The sequence below is a fragment of the Arvicola amphibius genome, chromosome 7 (genome assembly GCF_903992535.2).
Source record: "Arvicola amphibius chromosome 7, mArvAmp1.2, whole genome shotgun sequence".
Classification (NCBI taxonomy): domain Eukaryota; kingdom Metazoa; phylum Chordata; class Mammalia; order Rodentia; family Cricetidae; genus Arvicola; species Arvicola amphibius.
Genome location: NC_052053.1, coordinates 13882794 through 13903021, shown reverse-complemented (window position 1 = coordinate 13903021; position 20228 = coordinate 13882794). Strand labels below are relative to the sequence as shown.

Sequence of the window (20228 nt, the reverse complement as noted above, 5' to 3'; positions counted from 1 at the left end):
GACTCCCTCTGACTCTCTATGATTATTTTCTCTCAACCAGTTGCTGGCTCCACCTTCTGACCCAATGTAACATGAGGGCCTGCTTGCTGGGGTTTCTGTCCTGCCCAGTTCCCACAGCTGGTAAGCCCCAAAGAAATTACACAGAAGTCTGTATTAATGATAAACTGATTGGTCATTAGCTCAGGCTTCGTATTAGCTCTTATAACTTATATTAACCCATTATTCTTATCTATGTTAGCCACGTGGCTAGGTACCTTTTTCGGTGGTGCAGATCACATCCGGCTTCCTTGGTGGTCTGTGCAGGACTACAGAGGAATGGGCTTCCTCCTTCCTAGCATTTTCCTGTTCTCATCGCCCCACCTCTACTTCCTGTCTGGTTGACCCGCCTATACTTCCTGCCTGGCCAATCAGCATTTACTTAAAACATGATTGACAGAATACAGACAATTCTCTCGCACCAACCCAAGGTTGATTTTATTTAATTAACACAAACACAAACTTGGGATTCACAGTGTGATTGACTATCCTGGAACATTCCCCCCTCTTCTCTGCAGTCTGCTGCTTTCTAAGCACCAGCAGGCTTTTTCACCTGTCTGCAGGCCAACCGGTGGAAGCAGCTTCTGCATACATGAGCTTTTGAAACTTTTTTCACATCTGCAGGGAAGGAGATAAGAGTTAGACTGACAGCCAGACATGGTGGCATAAGCCCTTAATGCCAGCACTCGGGAGGCAGAGACAGGCGGATCTCTGTGAGTTCGAGGCCAACGTGGTCCACAGAATAAGTTCTAGCAAGACAGCCATGACTGTAATACAGAGAAACCCTGTATTGAAAAACAAAACAACAACAACAAAAAAGTTAGGCTGACCACTGACATTCCTTCCCCTTAGGTGCTGAGTGAGTCAGATGGTTCTGTGCACAGGGAAGGTGACAAAGGTCACGGGAGGGGCAGTGTTGGCCCCAGTTTGACTAGCAGTTGGCACAGCTGATAATCTAGCATGCTCACTCAGGGTTCCTTTAGTCTTCTTGAACATCAAAACAAGCTGCTAAATAGAAAAGCAGGGAAGCAGCATCACAACGAATTATTCTGACTCTGGAGTGACAGGCCGGAGGAAGGGCAGAGGGGACGTTTTCTCGGGTGCCAGGGGCAAGCAAGTGGTGAGAATGCACCTCTCATAGGGGCTGATGATTTTAGTTAGTAGAGCACCTGCCTTAAAGGCACGATGAACCAAGTTCAATTCCCCCAGAACCCATGTTAAGATAAAATAAAGAAAACAAGGCATAGCTGGTGCACGGTGGAGCACACTTTTCATCCCAGAACTCCAGAGGCAGAGGAAGGTGGATCTCTGTGAATTCAAAGCCAGTTTGGTTTACATAGCAAGTTCCAGGCCAGCCAAGGCTATGTAGTCAGACCTTGTCCCAGCCCACACCCCACCCCCACTCCCAGGGCCAGGCATGGTAGCAGGTGTTTGTGATCTCAGCACCAGAGAAGCAAAGGCAGGTGACAAGTTGACTCTTGGTAGCCAGTCAGCCTCGCCTACTTGGCAATTACTAGAGCTTTGTGGCACCCTGTCTCAAAAGCCAAGACAGACAGCATCTGAGGAACAGCCCAGGGTGACCTGTGGGCTCCAGGCCCTTGTGTGCGCTCACATGAGAACACATGCACACAGAAACACCAATTCTTCCTGGGGCTAGGGGCAAGCGTCTTCAGAAAGCCCTTGACTAAGGATAACTGGAGGCAGGTTACAGGAACAGCTAATTTCTTCTTTCATACTTTCCTGTATAATCCTAATAATTGCTAGTGTTGAGATTGGGTCACGGTTAGCCCAGGCTGACGGTGAATTCCTGATCCTCTTGCCTCCACTTTGGCAGCACTGGAATTACAGACATGCAGCAGCAGTGTTACGGTGTGTGCTTTCGTATGTAGGGCAGATCTTGAACATATGGGGCGAGTGCTATCCACTCATGAGTTATATCCCCTTCCCATCAGTTTTCAACACATAATTGGGTTGTTTTTTACTGTGCACAAACAAGAAGCTTACTTCTAGCCAAGAAGAATGGGTTAGAGTCTGGGGAAGCCGTCTCCTGTCCTGGCTCTCCGAAGCCCCTGCCATCTCATAGGCACATCCTCTTCTGTGCCTGGTTAAGCACGGAGGTAGCTGCCTCCCCAACAGATTCTCCCCGACAGCTCTGCACGGCTGGATCGGATCAGTTTAACTAGGAAAGTCCTTGTGTAGCGCTAGAGACAGGCCCAGAGACCTGGCGTCAGGAGTCTGCACTGTGGCTAAGCATGGTTTGTTCTCACAGTACCATTAACTGTCAGGTCCAGGAGGCACACATGTGTAACATGGCTTCGCTTAAGCTCAGTGGTTAGCCCCGTGCGCTTCTATGGCAAAAAAAAAAAAAAAAAAAAAAAAAAAGGGGGTGCGTTGCAGCAAACACCATCTGCTTGGTTAGGCGGCCAAGGTAAAGCAAGAGCCAGGCTCCTTTGAACCAGGAGTGGAGCTTAAAGTCACTGGGAGTCTAATGACCCCTTCATTACCTTGGGCTGTGCTGAGGCTGTATCTCTCTTCAGGGTGAGCAGATATTAAAAAGTGTAAAGCATGAGATAAGGAAGTTCATATTTTTAAATGTAGGTCTTTACTAAGTAAGGGGAGGGGAGGAGGGAGGGAGGGAGGGAGGGAGGGAGGGAGAAGGGAAGGGAAAAAAGGTGAAGGGAAGGAAGGGAGGGAGTGAGGAGGAAAAGGGAGGAGGAAGGGATGGGAAGAGAGAGAGAGAGAGAGAGAGAGAGAGAGAGAGAGAGAGAGAGAGAGAGAGAGAGAGAGAGAGAGAGAGAGAGAGAGAGAGAACTGGGGTTATCAGGTTAAGGCTTTGGACTTAATCGTATGGGATGTGTTACCAACAGTGGTGCATGGAAGAAACTATTACAATTTTTCTAATTTAATATACATATTTAAATATATATTGAAAAACAATTGTTCTATTTTAATGAGAAAAAAAAAGGAGCACGTTTGGAGAGACGTGAGCCAGGCATGCTTTCCTAGACCGAAGCTAGTTCACACGGTAGGGGAGCTGTGGGTGGGAGTTTGAATCCTGGTAGATCTATCTGTGCTGGCTCAAGCTTCAGCCCCAACAAGGCGTCCCAGAAAGGTTCCAGGGACCCGCAGTGAGCACTGAAAGGCCACCAGATGGCGCTGCAAACTTAGAAAAGCTGCGCCCCGTTGGAGACCGCGGGGTCTACGGGCCGGTTGTGCAGGGCCCGGGGCGTGGACAGCAAAGGTGGAAGGCGTGGTCGGGCTCCCGGATCTTTCCAGCACTAATGCTTGACTAGGTAGAGGATACCGGGGATCTCTGGAGTATCGGTCCAAAAGGATCCAGGCTGTGAGGAACGTGGCTGGGACCAGGTCTGGTGTAATATCCCGCCCCCTCTGGCCGCGTCCGCTCTCGGGTGCCCGATATGGTTGCTGGGACGCTTGGCTGCTGCATTCCGCGCCCAGACACTTGGCAGTTTCTGCCCAGATGGTGGGTACGGGACAGATTGTGCCAGCAGTCACTACATCAGAGGTTTACAGATAGACGTTCTCTCGGGTTCAGGAAAAACGAATAGAGTCATTCACGACGGTCAGGGAAGTAGCACACGCGACTCTGGGGCGACACCCCCTTCTTAGATGAAGGGAGGGTGGCTGAGTGGTGCTGGGCATGGAATGGGGCATGGGTTGGGATACCGTTCTGCAAGGCCTTGAACGCAGGGGTAAAGTGCTCAAACCACCCAGTTCTGAGGATCTTGCCTTTTGCAGAGATCAAGGTTTGAAAACCCTCGTTAGCAAGTAGAAGTCTTTTCTGACTTGGGAAATCAAATATGTGAAAATCCAGACAAGTCTGGTGAATTGTGTTCATATGCCCGGGGCTTCAGTCTCTGGTCAGAAGACCGGCGGCAGTGAGGCAAGCCCTGCTCGGCCCTCCCGCAGATGCCATTCAGTCCTTGGGGCCACATCTGGCTTTGCGGGTATCTGTTAGTGAACGCTGTGAGCGCAACTCCAAGTGGTGAGGGGGGAGAGATGGCTGGGACACACGATGGCTGGACACTCAGGTTTCCTGCAGCATGTTGGCCATGACCCTCTCTAGACCAAGCAGGGGCATAAAGGAGGCAAGGGAGGATGCTTCAGCCCACATCTGTCCTCATGGAAGTGACGGTTGAGGTAACTGAGGAAGGTCATGGGGGGGGACACGTTCTGCCTCTGACAACCCATCTAATACTGGGTTCATTCACTTCCCAATGGAGGGTAGGGTGGGGGGTAGGTACACACACACACACACACACACACACACAAATGGATAAGAAATAGAAATGTATCCTTTAAACTTTGCAATAAAATCACTTTTCTGCAAAAATCAGGTGTGATTTTTCTCTTCATAATGAGTTCTGAATGAAGTCTGGGGTACGTTTGTCACATCAACAGTTTCTAAACAGTGTGTTGGGGATCTTAAGGCATCTCAAACACAGTAAGACTCACACTTGAAAACTTCTGAGACTATAATACTTCCCCCTGCCCTCAAGACAGGATTTCTCTGTGTAACAGCCCTGACTATCCTGGAACTCAGTTTGTAGACCAGGCTGGCCTTTAACCCAGAGGTGCGCCTGCCCCTGCCTCCCGAGTGTTGGAATTAAAGGCATGAACCACCATGGCAGACATAATTACCTTTGTGTTGAAAGAAAGATGCTTACAGAGACTGGTGCTCATCATTTAAAGCAGTTGAGCTATGTGGTTCCCCATGCCCAGATTAGCTCAGCTCCTGCTGCCACGCTATGAGCAGACTAGACCTACATCGCTCCTGCTCAGACCTACAAAATGGGCATAACTCTAGCTTGCTATGGTCAAGTCAGCGTCTCATACACAGGTAACATCTATTCCTGTGAATCCTTTCTTAAAGAACACAGCATGGGGCTGGAGAGATGGCTCAGAGGTTAAGAGCACTGCCTGCTTTTCCAAAGGTCCTGAGTTCAATTCCCAGCAACCACATGGCGGCTCACAACCATCTGTAATGGGGTCTGGTGCCCTCTTCTGGCCTGCAGGCATACAGACAAATAAATAAATAAAGGAACATAGCATGGACCTTGGTGGCAGCTTCAGCTTGTTCCCACTCCGAGGCACGGGTCTCCAGGAGTTTCCATCTAGAGTTGGGGATCAGTTTGGGCCTCGATGGATGGAATATTATGAAGCATGCCAGACACCCAATTTTGCAATCACTAGAGCATAAGTGATGTGATAGCATGTAAGATAGCAACTAGACAGAAGGAGCGATTTCATGCTCACCGTGGGGAGGGTGCCAAGCTTATGAGAGCCCATTATGTGTTTACGAAGATCTAGACGCTCTAAGGTCCCGGACATGAGGCAAGGAGAGGGAAATGCACTCATGCACTCGGGTTGGACCAGTGCACCCTGCTAGTATGTACAATTACTCTGTTAATGATGACGTCAGGATCTTCTAGGTCAGTTTTCCACTGAGTTCTTATGTGCTCCCCACATCTGGGAAGTCATGATCCTATGTACACGAGACTATGTCTGCATTTGTGATGACCCTATAGACTATGTATGCATTTGATCCTATGTACACGAGACTACGTATGCATTTGTGATGACCCTATAGACTATGTATACATTTGATCCTATGTACACAAGACTATGTATGCATTTGTGATGACCCTATGGACTATGTATACATCTGATCCTATGTACACGAAACTATGTGTGCATCTGTGATGACCCTATATATAGACTATGTATGCATTTGATCCTATGTACACGAGACTATGTATGCATTTGTGATGACCTTACAGACTATGCATACATTTGATCCTATGTACACGAGACTATGTATGCATTTGTGATGACTCCTGGTCTGAGGCATGAGAACCCAGGTGCCCTCCCTTGCTTCTCTTCTCCAGCGGCTGTAAGTGTAGGAACAGAACCCCAAATGACCCAATGTGCTCACGTGTGATAAACACACACGCCCTGCTATCAGTCAAGACTCCATACCAAGGACAGCTGGCTTGGAGAGTTGCCAAGGACTCTTACCAAGCCTGCACAGATTTTTGCATGGACTGAGAATTGAGCTTTTCTTTCTGGGGTGGAAGGGGACTTGTAACTCTAGCTTATCCTATTATACCATTTTGACTCAATGGAAAAAAATAACCACACCACAAAAACTCCAAACTTGTGTGTATGTGTGTGTGTTGGGGGCCCTAATACTTGATGATACATGAAGTCACATGCTGAGGGCTCCAGTCGTTACTGTCTTTTACTGAAGTGTACCCTGTGTGTTACCAAGAAGGGGCAAATGCACACAGAAAGAACAGTGTTTCTAAGAGACGCGAACCCTGCTCAGCTTCACCGTTTAATCCTGTGGTAATGGCAAGAGGAGAGCGATGTTTCCATGGTGGTTTCGCCCAAACCCTCCAAACCAGAAGGGAAAAGTTCTAGTGCCAACATGGCTGGCCTGGGAAACAGACAAGAGGCCTTGCAAGGTTTCATGTTACATGTTGAAAACAAGACACTTCATTGCCACTTGTGTCCTCGTGCCAGGCCACTAAAGGAATGCAGGCACACTCATCCCCTCAACCAATGCAGAGCCAAGAACGTTCCTAGGGTGAGCCTTTATGTTTTCCAGATTTCCTCTCTGATTATGGCTTTTTCTAGAAATGTGGGAGTTAAATGAACTCCATGGAACAAGAAATTTGACAAGCCATTTTGTGGCCATTTTAGCAGAATGAGCAGTTCACACATGCTACAAGATAGTCTAAATGACCCTTACAAATCAGTTTATTTTACTACTAAAAGGTTAAGACCTATTTTTTAAAGTTAAAAAGAAAACCAACAAAATACCGAGCAAACTACACATTAGCATAATTCTTTCCCCCCAAACCTCACCTCTCCAACAAATGGAAGCACATACATTGCTAGCCCAAGGCAAGGATAAGTATATTTGAAGGTAAGCATGCTATTGAGTCAAGACACACAAAGATAGTCCTGCCTGTGCTGTTTAAACTCCTTACACTAACTTGGTCACTATCTGGGAATTTTGTATCTTGATGTGCACGATCTGATAATGCTTTTGGGGGGGAGGTGATGCCTTCAAGGTTTCTTTTAAAGACTTAAACCATGGTGTCTTGAGATTCCTAAGAGTACGAAGGAACAGCATTAGCCTAGGAAGCAGTCCAACACACCCAGCTGCACGCCTACGGATGTGTGGCCTCCCAAAGCTGAGTGTGCTAGGGCAGGTGAGGACCCTATGAGAGCCTGCTGTGTCCCAGCCACAGGCAGGCCTCACACAGAAGTCATGCCAGGATAATCGGTTCAAAGACAGCATCAAAACCAGGTGCTGCAAAGTCTGCCATCTCTTCTTAGGGCCTCCCAAAGGCTTCCATGGAGGTCCTGAAGCCTCTCTTATGTCCTGGGGCATGGTTTCCTGTGCTAGGTTCCTGCCAGGCAGGGGCTATTACTGGACAGTTTACAGGTGAGGTGAGTGACTATGGTCACACAATAAACTAACACGGAGGGCAAAGTCAGAGTTGACTCCCAAGCAGGAGACAGACCCCCACCCCATCTTGCATTATCCTTTTCCTGAACACCTTCTTAAAAGAAGAAGCTGCAAATTTGGTCATTGGTAGACAAAATAACCGTATTTTGAAGAAGCTAAAATAAAACTGTCAACGCCACACTCATTTTCAGGAACTTTAGTATCTAAGTCTGATGACTACCCTGCCCTACAGAAGACCTTGCTATCTCCTGCTAAGTGGATGAATTAACACACACACACACACACACAGCACCACGACAGGATGCTGGGACAGGATGCTGGGCTCGTAATGTTAGACCCAAGACATATGGCTTTTCCAACCATCTAAGCCTGAAGCTTTACACCCAAGTCTGAAGTTGCTGGAGGCACTCAGGGGATTCTACACGGAAGGCACCGTTCGCATCAGCCCTAAGACATGGAGGGATACAACTTCTCCAAAGTTTCAGGCTTCCTTCTGAGGGAGTTCCTGACCCAGTCAGTTCTAAAGTTCTCAATACTAAGAGAACACTGGCAGGAAGAAGCCAGGAGCTACTTTGTACTCCTCCATGGGGAAGCACACAGGCCCTACTCATGGGTGGCCTCGTCTGACTGCAGGAGGCAGAACACAAGAGGATATATGGCACTAGTCTGTAACTTGCCCTTATGGTATCTGAAAGGAGCTGGGACAGGATGCAGCTCTCGAGTGCCTCACTGCCACCAACACTGTGCTCTGATGGCATCCCAATACCTTAGGTTTGCTCTTTTATGATTATAAAAAAAATAAATAAAAATCACATTTGCTCTTGGATTTGTTAGCACTGAAAAGTGACACCTTGGGATTCCTTTAATTAATTAACTGAGGCAGTCTTTGTAGCCCAGGTTTCAGCTCAACCCCCTGCCTCCATATCTCCCTACACTGAGGCTGCAGGCATGGATCGGTCACTGAGCCCAGCTTCTCTGTCCCATTGGCTTCCTCTTTTGGGGAGCAGATTCCCCCACCCTTCTTCAAACAACTGTTCCACAGACAGAAGTGCTTTGAAGAAAAGAACGTACAACACTGGCCAAAGCACGATCCTTCTGGGTTCTCCTCCATTTGTTTACCTTCCTTTTCCTGGGAACCCAGTCATCTCTTCCTTGGAACTGGAGTGAACCTGGAGGACGCACTTCTTTCTTGAAGAAATGTAAGTTACCACAAGAACTAAAGTGGACTGCTTTTTATGCGTAAGGCAAAAGCGGTGACCTTTTGAGTTTCAAAAAGTGTCTGATGCTGGCATTTACTAAGTTCTGGGCACAGTCCTGAGTGACTTGAACTCGACCCGCACAGCACCACAGCAGACTCTGATCCTCATTCTCAGATGGAGAGCCCGGACATCAGCTGTCAGCACCCTGCTTCCAAACTGTAAAGGGTTAGCCATGTTTCAATGCCCCCGAGGACTGCCTGTGCAGGGGGTCCACACCCCAGAGCTGAAGGCCCGGGGGCATGCGGGCCAAACCCACACACCCTGCTTTTCTCTTGAGACTTTCTACCAATATTTGGTATGGTTCCATGAAAACTAGTTTTGAATTTGGTTTATATACACTCAATCTTCCCTATTGAAAAAAAATTCTTTTAACAGGGTGGAGTTAACAGACACCTGTAATTCCAGCCTTCTGAAGGCTCAGGAAGGAGGGTTACCATTAATTTTTAGGCTAGTCTGGGCTATAAAACCCTAAATAAATAAATGAATGGGGGTAGGGGTAAGGTAATTGGAGATGTTTTGGGTGGGAAAGCCAATTCAGATCAAAATGGACAAGGTACACACAGTTTAAAACCACCACAGAATGAAACAAAATCTAAGAATTCATTTTAGAAACTAGCTGCCAAAGCAGTTCTGGAATTAGGTTAAACATTCAGGACACTGAAGTTTAGTGTATTGGAGGATCAAATAACATGGAAACTTCAAGTGAAACTGGAAAGACCTGACACAGGACTTTTAGAACAGAGCTATACTGAGCACACGGGTGTGCACGAGCACGCGCGCGTACGTACACACGTACACACACACACACACACGTCCAACAGCAATGTAATTAAATCATTAAACTATTAACATAAATGTACATTTCCACCAAAGCATATCTGGTAGCATAATAGTGATCAACAGTGTATTTAATAGGTCACAAACATCAAAGCGGGACAATACAGTGATGTCTTGTTGAGATCCCACCATTTTGGCTTCCTGTAACGAGGTATTTGCACAAACATTTGTTCACATTTAAACTCAAGTTATTTGTAGGAAAAGGGGGCATAGCCAGAAGAAAAAACAAGCACACATCTCTCGCCCCCGACATACATGTCAGCATGGTAGCTTCTGTACTTACTTCCTCTCAACGTCCCCATGTTTATTAAAACTAATGTATTAATTATTATTATTATTCTGGCTGGGGACTGAACCTACATGAGCTAAGTACAGCACTCTACCAGTGAACTACACCCCAACCTGTACAGCTACTTCCAAGAGTGAGAACTGCGTATTTACCTACAGCCAGCGCTGACTCCAGAAGACAAAACAATCAATATGCCTCAAGACACAGGAGCTGAAACTGCCAGAGCAACATGGAAATTATTTAGCAACAAGCTCCAGTTTCTTGTGAAAGTGATATTGGTTCATGTGGCCCAAATACTGGTAGGCTATTTAAATCCACGTTTGGAAAAGCTTTAGAAGACATGGATAAATTAATTCATTTAATACACTCTTATTTGAATTTTTATAAACATTTGCTTAGTGTGTGTGTGTGTATGTGTGTGTACACGTGTGAGGAAGCAGCACACTACAGTGTACTATTGTGCATTCTCTCCTCCCAGCGCTCAGGTCTTCAGGCTTGGTGGTCCACCACCCACCCCAATACACACACTCTTGATTCTGAAATAATCCACTTAAGCTGAACTCAAGGAAGCAATTTCATTTTATGGCTTCTTTTCCTCCTTTCTCCCTGGCCTGTGTTTGTGAGATGTATCCTTGTCCTTCTCCAGAGCCAGGCTGGCCAAACTCATCATCCCCCTGCCTCAGCCTCTAAGAAGCTGACCCTTGCAGTTGTTCTCATTCATTCACAAATGTGGGGCATCAATGACCCACTGGCACAGCTTGGCCAAGTTCACCACTTCAAAATGTTAAACAAAGCTGGGCATTTTCATTCAGATCATGAATTTCCGTGTGGGCATCAACTGTAAGCAGTCACTGAGTGCCGGCATGTGGTGACCACATCAGTGTCCTTCAGGGTTTCTGTCCTAATCTAAACAGGAGTGGTGCTGCCCTGAAAGCACTCCTGATGACCCGAGGAGCTCACAGGATTAGCCCGGAGGAAGGCTAATAGGCCTAACTTTAACAGCTTGAAACACTTCACACTTGTCTGGAGTATGCTTAAGGAATTTAGCCATCTGCTTTGTAAGTAAAGATCTGTTAGGAACCTCCATCTAGAAAGCTCTCTTTGAATGTAATCTTCACAGTCTTTACATTTTAACTGTCATTGTTTATTACTGTTTGGCTACATTCTCTGTAATTCCAGCAGCATCTTAAACAGACGAAGTGTCTATGTACAATGAAAAAAAAAACACAAACAAACAAAATGGCTTGCAACATCAGGTAAGAGCCACAGTTTAACTGTACATGTTAAGGGGTGTCTGGCAGGGAGAGCCTGTTTTCTGCACCATGGACAACTTACAGGTCAGTCTCAGCATTATGACTGTGACAATAAAGAAAAAGAATCCGTACGAGAATGAAATACAGCATCCCCCAAAATATTGGTTTCTACCACACAAGGCAGTCAGAAAATGTTCACATTTTAACAAATCTGTACAAACCACAAGAAACATTCTATGGGACCATCATCCCACCTTGATGCTAAGAACTTTCTAGAAATGTAGAATAACCATGAACAATTTATAAATCTAGTATCTATGTGCTCCACAGCCCTAGAACCTAAAAAACTGATGGAAAGAACTCAATATGCCCAACATGGATCATTTTACATGCCTTGATTGTTAATGAATGCCTGCTTTTAATATCTCTCCATGATGTACAGTCAACTTGTGCCTTCAACGAGGTCATTCAATTTTTTTTTTTTAGCAAAAAAGCAATATCATTTAGCAGCAATTAAAGCGCCTTCAAGAAGACTTAAAAAAAATACAATATCCAATTAGAAAAGCAGTATTTTTAAACATTTGTACAAGAATAAGCTGCTGAAACTCAGTAATTGTAATAGGACATCTGTACAGTAATTTACAATAGAGCCAGAAGGGAATTTATCATTATCCTGCATAGAACTGGCCTGCTTTTGGTTACACACTGTCTCCTGTTTTAATGAACGAGGCCTGGAAACAAAAGAAAAATGCCTGTTAGTTCTAAAACACTGAAAGCCCTGGGAATGCTATCATTTAGTGACTGCAACTGATTGAAAGTAGGCAGCTCTTTGTGTTAAAGGTGTGAAGTGTCCAGAAATGACAGCTCCCTTGTAACACAAGCGGTGGGGGAACGGACATGTGATTTGAGGTACAACTTGGTAAAAGTCAGAATAGGCAAATGACAAAGTCTACGACTGTCCAGAGACCCTAACTCTCACATTCTACTATAACACACCACGGCCGCTGTCGCTCAGTTCTTGCTTTGGTTTCTGCAGATCAGCTGCCGAGTGCTGACGCTGTACCAGGCACTGTAGCTCCCGTGTTAGAAATGTCTCATAATTTTCCATGTGTTCTTAAATAATGAAAAACTACCCTTCATATTAGAACTCTCTGGTAACAATCAAATATATTTAGGTATTATAAACGTTATTTACAGTGTCCCCTCTTCTCCGCTGTAACATGGTATTCCTGTTCCGTGCTGCTCCAGGGCAGAGGGAGGAGTGTGCACTGGGTCACTGTCCATTGTCCACCCTCACACATGACTCCAGGGAGAGCTTTAGCTCACAGAAACTCTTACCATGTCCTGTGTAAAGAACCAGAACACTCAAATTCAAGTATGCATCTGGAAGCCAATCAGAGATCATGCCAATCTTGAAGGAGGGTCAGTACGTGATTACACTTGAAGAAGGAGGTGCGGGAGTTGCTGTCAGCCCAGACATGTGCAGGTTTCCTGAAGAATTGGATCTTCTCATGTGTGGGAGAAGGTAGGGGTCATTTGCCAGCTGGTGCACATCAAATCGATCTTCTTTTCGGTAAGCCAAACAGCGTCTTATGAAGGCCTTCAAAAAGAAAGACGGCAATGCAAATGATGTTCTACCTTCCAGATCTCAACCCACCAGCTCCTCTGGAAAGGTGGACACATTAAAAACTATAAACAGAACACATTTTATAGGTAGTTCAAAAACCTTAAGAACTTTTGGGAGTCCAATGACATTTTCACTCTAATCTGAACCTTCCACTGGTGCCTTGGGTGCTACATTAGAGCCTCGATTACTGCTTCCTTTGACACATACTCTGGGTGCTACATGGGAGCCTTGATTATTGCTTCCTTTGGATGTGTTGTTGGAATGCTCCATTTCTGTTTACAAAGTGATTTTTACATTACTTTTATTTCATGTGCATTGGTGTTTAGCCTGTATTTATGTCTGTGTGAGGGTGTCAGATCCCCTGGGACTGGAGTTACAGGTGGTGGTCAAGTGTGTAGATGCTGGAAATTGATTCTGGATCCTCTGGAAAAGCAAGCAGCCAGTGCCCTTAACTGAGCCACCTCTTCAGCCCCTCTTTTTATACACTTAAGTATCTCAGCATTAGAATGGGCAGACTCAATAAGACCAAAAAGTAATGAGGGGTCCAGATGTTGTAGTTTCTCTTTCAATTTCAAAGAAAAGCATATTTAATGCTTAACAATGAAGACAGCATATCCCAAGGCCCAAGCAGTCTCTGCTTCCAGAGCAAGTCAGCACTCTTTGCAGCAGCAGCCACTCTGGCCACTGTGGCTACTGAGGCACTAACCACACCAGAGCCACAACTCAGACACTTCACAAACGTATATGAGGTCAATACCTTGGCTTCACTGCTTACAACTGGTTTTACAGGGAACTGAACTTCTGTGGCTTTTAGTATTGTGTTTTCCTGGAGAATGTCTTGTTGAGATTGATTGTGACCAAATGGCTTTAAAAAAAAAAAAAAAAAAAAGAATAAAATATTGAAATAAAACATTTAAAACAAAGAATCACCACAAAAATGATTTTATCTTAATATCTTGTCCTCAGTTACCTGAAAGTTGGGATGTAGTCTCACTGAAACAAGATTTAGCTAAGAACAGTCTGGAAACGTTCATTCAATCAGTCCCCAGCAGATAAACCCCATGTGATAGAGAAGCAAATGAGGCTGTCATTCAAGTAATTAGGAGGAAACAGCCCTAGAATGAGAGCCAGGAAACCCGGGTTTGGTCTCTATGCTAGTCAGTTTTTAATAGTTTAACATTAGCTAGAGTTGACTGGGAGCTTCAACTGAGCGCTGCCTCACTAAACTGGCCTATGAGCATGTCTATGGGGTATTTTACTGCTTGGTAACTAAACTGATGTGGGAGGGCTATCCCCGGAAAGGTGGTCCTTGGGTGAACAGAAAAAACAAGCTGAGCAGGCTGAACCAAGCCAGCAAGAAGTGCTCATCTGTGAATCTTGCTTCGTTCCTGCCTTCCATAACCTATATCCCAACCTGAAAATTTCTTCCCTGCATAGTTGCTTTTGGTCATGATGTTAATATTAACAACAGAAAGCAAACAAAGGCAGGCATCATATACTGCACATTTTTAGACAGGTTCCTCCACCTCTTCTTGTAGTGGTGGAGACTGAACAGGACACAGACTAGACACTATCCATGGCAACTTGCATTTCTGATTTTACTGTAACACAGGTTTGGGGAAAACTACATTTGATGGCATTTCTCTGTGGAATTACAGGAGGAATTGGAATCCAGACCAAATGTCTGCAGGGGCAGTGGGAGTTAAGAGAAAGTGTAAGGAACGAAGGACATTGCAAAGTGCTTAACTCCAGAGTTCCCAATAGAAAATGTTTGGGCAAGGAAGAAGGAGAGACCAACCAAATCAACTGTTAAAATAATTCTGATACAAAGACGCAATCAAGAAGTGTGCCATTCCTTGGAAGGATCTAAACTGATTCTAAGTTACTGAAATTTTGCACATAAAGACAAACAAACATGAATTTATTTCTACAGAGAAGAACTGATGTGCACAACTTACTTTTCTACCGTAGAGACACTGAAAGAAGATGACTCCAACCGACCACACATCAACCTTGTTGGAAATCTTTGGCGGCTCTTTTCCAACTACAAAGCACTCAGGAGGTAAATACCTTTAAGTAATGGGAAGGAGGAAAAAGGGATGTAATGTTTAGCTCAAAATTTTAAAATCTTAGAATGCTTACTTTATTTACACATAATAGCAGTTTTCAGCAATGAAAACCAAAGTTTTAATTCATTTGACTCCAGAACCAAAATACAACTTTGTGAGAAAGTGTATTTATGTCCAAAGAAAGCATTATCATTACTGTGATAGTGTAATCTGAGTAAATTTCTAATAACAAAAGAAACACTCTCCTACCCTACTCGAACAGTTTAAGCTGCAGCCAATTCTTCCTAGAATACACAACAGACCAGAGACTATCTCCTTTAAGCCACCCAAAGTCTTCATTTATTCCAATAAGACAGGATCTCATATTCCTTATTGTAACATAAGACCTATCCTAATCAACAACATAAATTTCAAAATCTGCAATTATATCATCCCCTTTCTTCCTCCAAACTGGCAAGTCAAGGCCAATTCACTCACCTCTGGACATGAGTTTTCTCTGTTGCCCTCCACGGGCATGTAACATGGCTTCCTTCCCCATGTTAGGGAAGAACGATGTGGTACATCTATAAAAGCATTTAGCTTTCCTTGCACTAGACTTCAAGAAATGCAAGGAGCTTTGATTTTGCACGCAGCTTCAAGCACTACCAGTGTGTGAAATATACCAAGTATTCAAACACTAACTTTTAAAATTTAAAACTGCTACTCATAAATTCATATTTTGATATATGAAAGGTAGAAATAAGTTCATTATCTTGTTATAAGTAAAAGAATCCACCAGGCATAGTGGTACACGACTTTAGTCCCAACACTTGGGAGGTGGAGGCAGGTGGATCTCTTTGAGTTTGAGGCCAGCCTGGTCTACAGAGTGAGTTCCAGGACAGCAAGGGTTACACAGAGAAACCCTGTCTCAAAACAGCCCCCCAAAGTAAAACAATCCATCAGAGATGCAAGCATCACACAACTCAAAACTCTGATAAATTAAAAAAAGACGAGTAATGTAGTTAAACCACGGTCCACTTAAAAATAATTTGATGCTAGATGAAGGTGTTTAGTTAGGTGTGTGGCTGAAAGGAGCACAGCTCTTGAACATGCAGGAATCTCGCCACGCACAGGATACGTAAGCAAAAGAGCAATGACAGGAACAATTTTGTAGGTGACAACAGTACAGGTAAGAAACAAAACTGACTTTTCCTTAGTGATATTGACAACAATTTTAAATTTCTGTAGATGAGAAGTTTTATAAAAGCAATATGTATGTTCTAAAAGGGTCACCCCAGTCCCCAAATAAACGTCTAAATAACTCAACATTGAAAACCAATCATTTGTTTGGATCACCATTTCTATGGGAAATATATTCTTTTTGTTGTCGATTCTGAAACAGGGTCTCACTATGTAGCCTTGGTTGGCCTAGACCTTACTCTGTAGACCATGCAGGCTGTCAACTTACAGAGATCCTTCTGTCTCTGTCTCCCGAGTGCTGAGATTATCAGTGGACACTACCACCAGGCCTGGAAAAAAGTCCTATGTCTCTACATAAGAACATCATGAATATTGTCCTATAAGTCCCTAACCCAAGATTTCCTGACTGAGGTCCACCTGTAAGAGGGCAATTTACTCCCACTGTTCAACATTAGTGAAGTTAAGGTGACAGAGAAATCAATGTTGAGAGTTCTACAGAGAAGAAACACTTTTTTACTATAGGTCTCTAGGGTTCTGTTGTAAAACAGCCTGTTCAAAAATGGCTAAAAGACTTCTAGTTAATACTATTAACTTTAGTCATTTCATTATTTGCTGATGATATATAAGTATATATAAGTGACCCCAAAAACTCTACCAGAGAACTCCTACAGCTGATAAATACCTTCAGTGATATGGCAGGATACAATATCAACTCAAAAAAATCAGTAGCCCTCCTATACAAAAGGGATAAAGAAGCTGATAGATAAACCAGAGAAACATCACCTTCCACAATAGCCACAAATAACATAAAATATCTTGGTGTAACACTAACCAAAGAAATGAATGACCTATTTGACAAGAACTTTAAGTCTTTGAAGAAAGAAACTGAAGAAGATACTAGAAAATGGAAAGATCTCCTATGCTCTTGGATAGGTAGGATCAACATAGTAAAAATGGCAATCCTACCAAAAGCAATCTATAGATTCAATGCAATCCCCATCAAAATCCCAACACAATTCTTTACAGATCTTTAAAGAACAATAATCAACTTTATGTGGAAAAACCAAAAAACTTAGGATAGCCAAAACAATCCTGTACAATAAAAGGAACTTCTGAAGGAATCACCATCCCTGACATCAAGCTCTATTACAGAGCTACAGTAATGAAAACAGCTTGGTATTGGCATAAAAACAGAGAGGCTGACCAATGGAATAAAATCAAAGACCCAGATATTAACCCACACACCTTATGAACACCCTTTTTGACAAAGAAGCTAAAATTATACAATGGAAAAAAGAAAGTTTCTTCAACAAATGTTGCTGGCATAACTGGATGTCACATATAAAAGAATGAAAATAGATCCATTTCTATTGCCATGCACAAAACTCAAGTCCAAATGGATTAAAGACTTCAATATAAATCCGACCACACTGAACCTGATAGAAGAGAAAGTGGGAAATAAGTCTTCAATGCATGTGAACAGGAGACCACTTCTTAAATAGAACCAGAGTAGCACAGACACTGAGAGCAACAATAAACGGGACTCCTGAAACTGAGACGCATCTGTAAAACAAAGAACACAGTCACTAAGACAAAAAGACAGCCTACTGAATGGTAAAAGATCTTTGCCAACCCCACATCAGAAAAAAGACTGATCTCCAAAATATAAAGAACTCAAGAAACTAGACATTAAAATTCTAAATAAACCAAATAAAAAATTGAGTACTGAACTAAACAGAGAATTCCCAACAGAAGAATCTCAAAACGGCCAAAAGATACTTAAGGAAATGGTCAACATTCTTGGCCATCAAGGAAATGCAAACCAAAACAACTCTGAGATACAACCTTACACCTGTCAGAATGGCTAAGATCAAAAACACCAATGATATAGTTTATGCTGGAGAGAATGTGAAGTAAGGGTAACACTCATCCATTGCTGGTGGGAATACAAACTTGTACAACCCCTTTGGAAACCAGTATGGCATTTTCTCAGAAAATTCAGAATCAATCTACCTCAGGATCGAGCAATACCACTTTTGGGCATATACCCAAAAGATGCTCAATCATACTACAAAAGCATTTGTTCAACTATGTTCATAGCAGCATTATCTGTAATAGCCAGAAACTGGAAACAACCTAGATGCCCCTCAACCAAAGAATGGATAAAGAAAATGTGACATATTAGAGTACTACTCAGCAGTAAAATACAATGACATCTTGAATTTTGCATGCAAATGGATGGAATTAGAAAACACTATGCTGAGTAAGGTAATCCAGACCCGAAAAGATAAATATGGTATGTACTCACTCATAAGTGGATACTAGTTATAAACAAAGGACATTGAGCCTATACGTCATGATCCCAGAGAAGCTAAATAATGTGAACCCAAAGAAAAACATATATAGATCCACCTGGAAATTGGAAACAAGCAAGATCGCCTGATAAAATTGGAAGCATGGGGTGGAAAGAGAAGAGATGGTAGAAGATGAAGAAGAGGGGAGAAGGGAGGGGTGAGGAGAACTTGAGGGAATGGGATAGTCGAGAAGAAGGAAGGACAGAGAGAGAGCAAAAGGAGATAATTTTGATTGAGGGAACCATTATAGGGTTAGCAGAAACCTGGCTCTAGAGAAATTCTCAGGAATCCACAGGATGACCCCAGCTAAGACCCTAAGCAATAGAGAGGAGGGGGGGCCAATCTTGACTTGCCCTGTAGTCAGACTGATGAATATCTTAAATACCACCATAGAACCTTCATCCAGCAACTGATGGAAACAGAGGCAGAGACCCACATCAGAGTACTGGACTGAGCTCCTGAAGTCCAGTTGAAAAGTGGAAGAGATGAGAATATAAGCAAAGAGGTCAACACCATGATGAGTACACCCAGTGAAAGTTTATCTGAGCTAATGGGAGTTCACCAACTCCAACCGGACTAGGAAGGAACAAGCCCCAAACTAGCCCCTCTGAATGTAGTTGACAGCTGAGTTGCTGAGGCAGACTGAGGGGCCACTGGCAGTGGCACCAGGATTTATGTCTATTGCATGTTCTGGCTTTTTGGGATCCTATTCTCTTTGGATGGATAACTTGCTCAGCCTAGATATAGTACGGAGGGCCTTGGACCTTCCATAAAGCAATGTTCCTTACCCTCTCTGAGGAATGGATGGGGGTGGGGTGGGAGGGTGTGTGGAGCGAATGGGAGGAGGGGAGGGAGTGGGAACTTAGATTGATATGTTTAAAAAACCTAATAAATTTAAAAAAAAAAAAAGACTATTAACTTTCAGGAGATTATAAATTTGAGTGACAGTTTTCTTCAACAGGAAAGCAGTAACTTCACTTTTATGAATATCACATTTTTGTTTGTTTTTTTTTTAAGATTTATTTATTTATTATGTATACAACATTCTGCCTCAATGTATGCCCGCATGCCAGTTTTTTGAGACAGGGTTTCCCTGTAGTTTCTAGAGCCTGTCCTGGAACTAGCTCTGTAGACCAGGCTGGCCTCGAACTCAGAGATCCGCCTGCCTCTGCCTCCCAAGTGCTGGGATTAAAGACGTGCGCCACCACTGCCCGGCTGGATATCACATTTTTAGGCAGTACCACAGGCAGATGATATGATTTCCATGTGGTATAAAGTTGACCACACATATGACTTGAGGAAAGTAAACTCAGCAGGAATCTGAGTAACGCAGGGAAATGGTCAGTATGGCCTCAGGAAACTGTGAAGGTCCTCAACAGCCACGGTGCAGCTTTTATGCAGCTCTCTTCCCAGTAAAATCCAACTAACTTCTTGCTACTCTCATCTATTCTGAGAATTAGGTTACTCTGTGTTTTCTATTTGGTGACCTTGGCAGTACATGTGAGAAGCCACACTCATGGTTTGGTAAGCGCCCAGAGTCCTGGCTAGTGGCATGTAACTCCACAAACTCGAGTCATCAGAGAGGGAGTCCCTGTCCTGACTGTCTTCAACGATGGACAAAGAAGTGTAAGACAAATAAACCCTTTCCTCCCGACTTGCTTTTGGTCACCGTGTTTCACAGTGGAAACAGTAACGGTACCCAAGCCAGCTATGCACTGACAACATTCAGGATGACTTTTACAGTCAGGAATTGGTTCCAGCTAGATTTATATCTACAGAAAGAAATTTTGAGAGTCAAATCTAAAGACTAAAATATGAGTTTAT

At 43.8% G+C, this 20228-nt stretch overlaps 1 protein-coding gene across 2 annotated transcripts in view; it reads right to left on the bottom strand.

Moving 5' to 3' along the window:
* Positions 1-9686: 9686 nt before the first annotated feature.
* Tlk1 (tousled like kinase 1) overlaps positions 9687-20228 on the bottom strand; it is a 108682-nt gene continuing 98140 nt past the window's right edge. Inside the window, exons 18-21 of one of the 2 annotated variants that reach the window (XR_005286121.2) lie at positions 14761-14872; positions 13560-13667; positions 12514-12775; positions 9687-11906 (exon numbers count right to left, since the gene is read on the bottom strand). Coding sequence is in view for 1 of the 2 variants with exons in the window: in XM_038335832.2 (XP_038191760.1) it covers positions 12599-12775; positions 13560-13667; positions 14761-14872 (397 nt within the window). In the remaining variant the exon portion in view is untranslated. Of the gene's footprint in view, positions 12776-13559; positions 13668-14760; positions 14873-20228 lie in introns of both variants that reach the window. The other variant, XM_038335832.2, reaches the window with a different exon arrangement.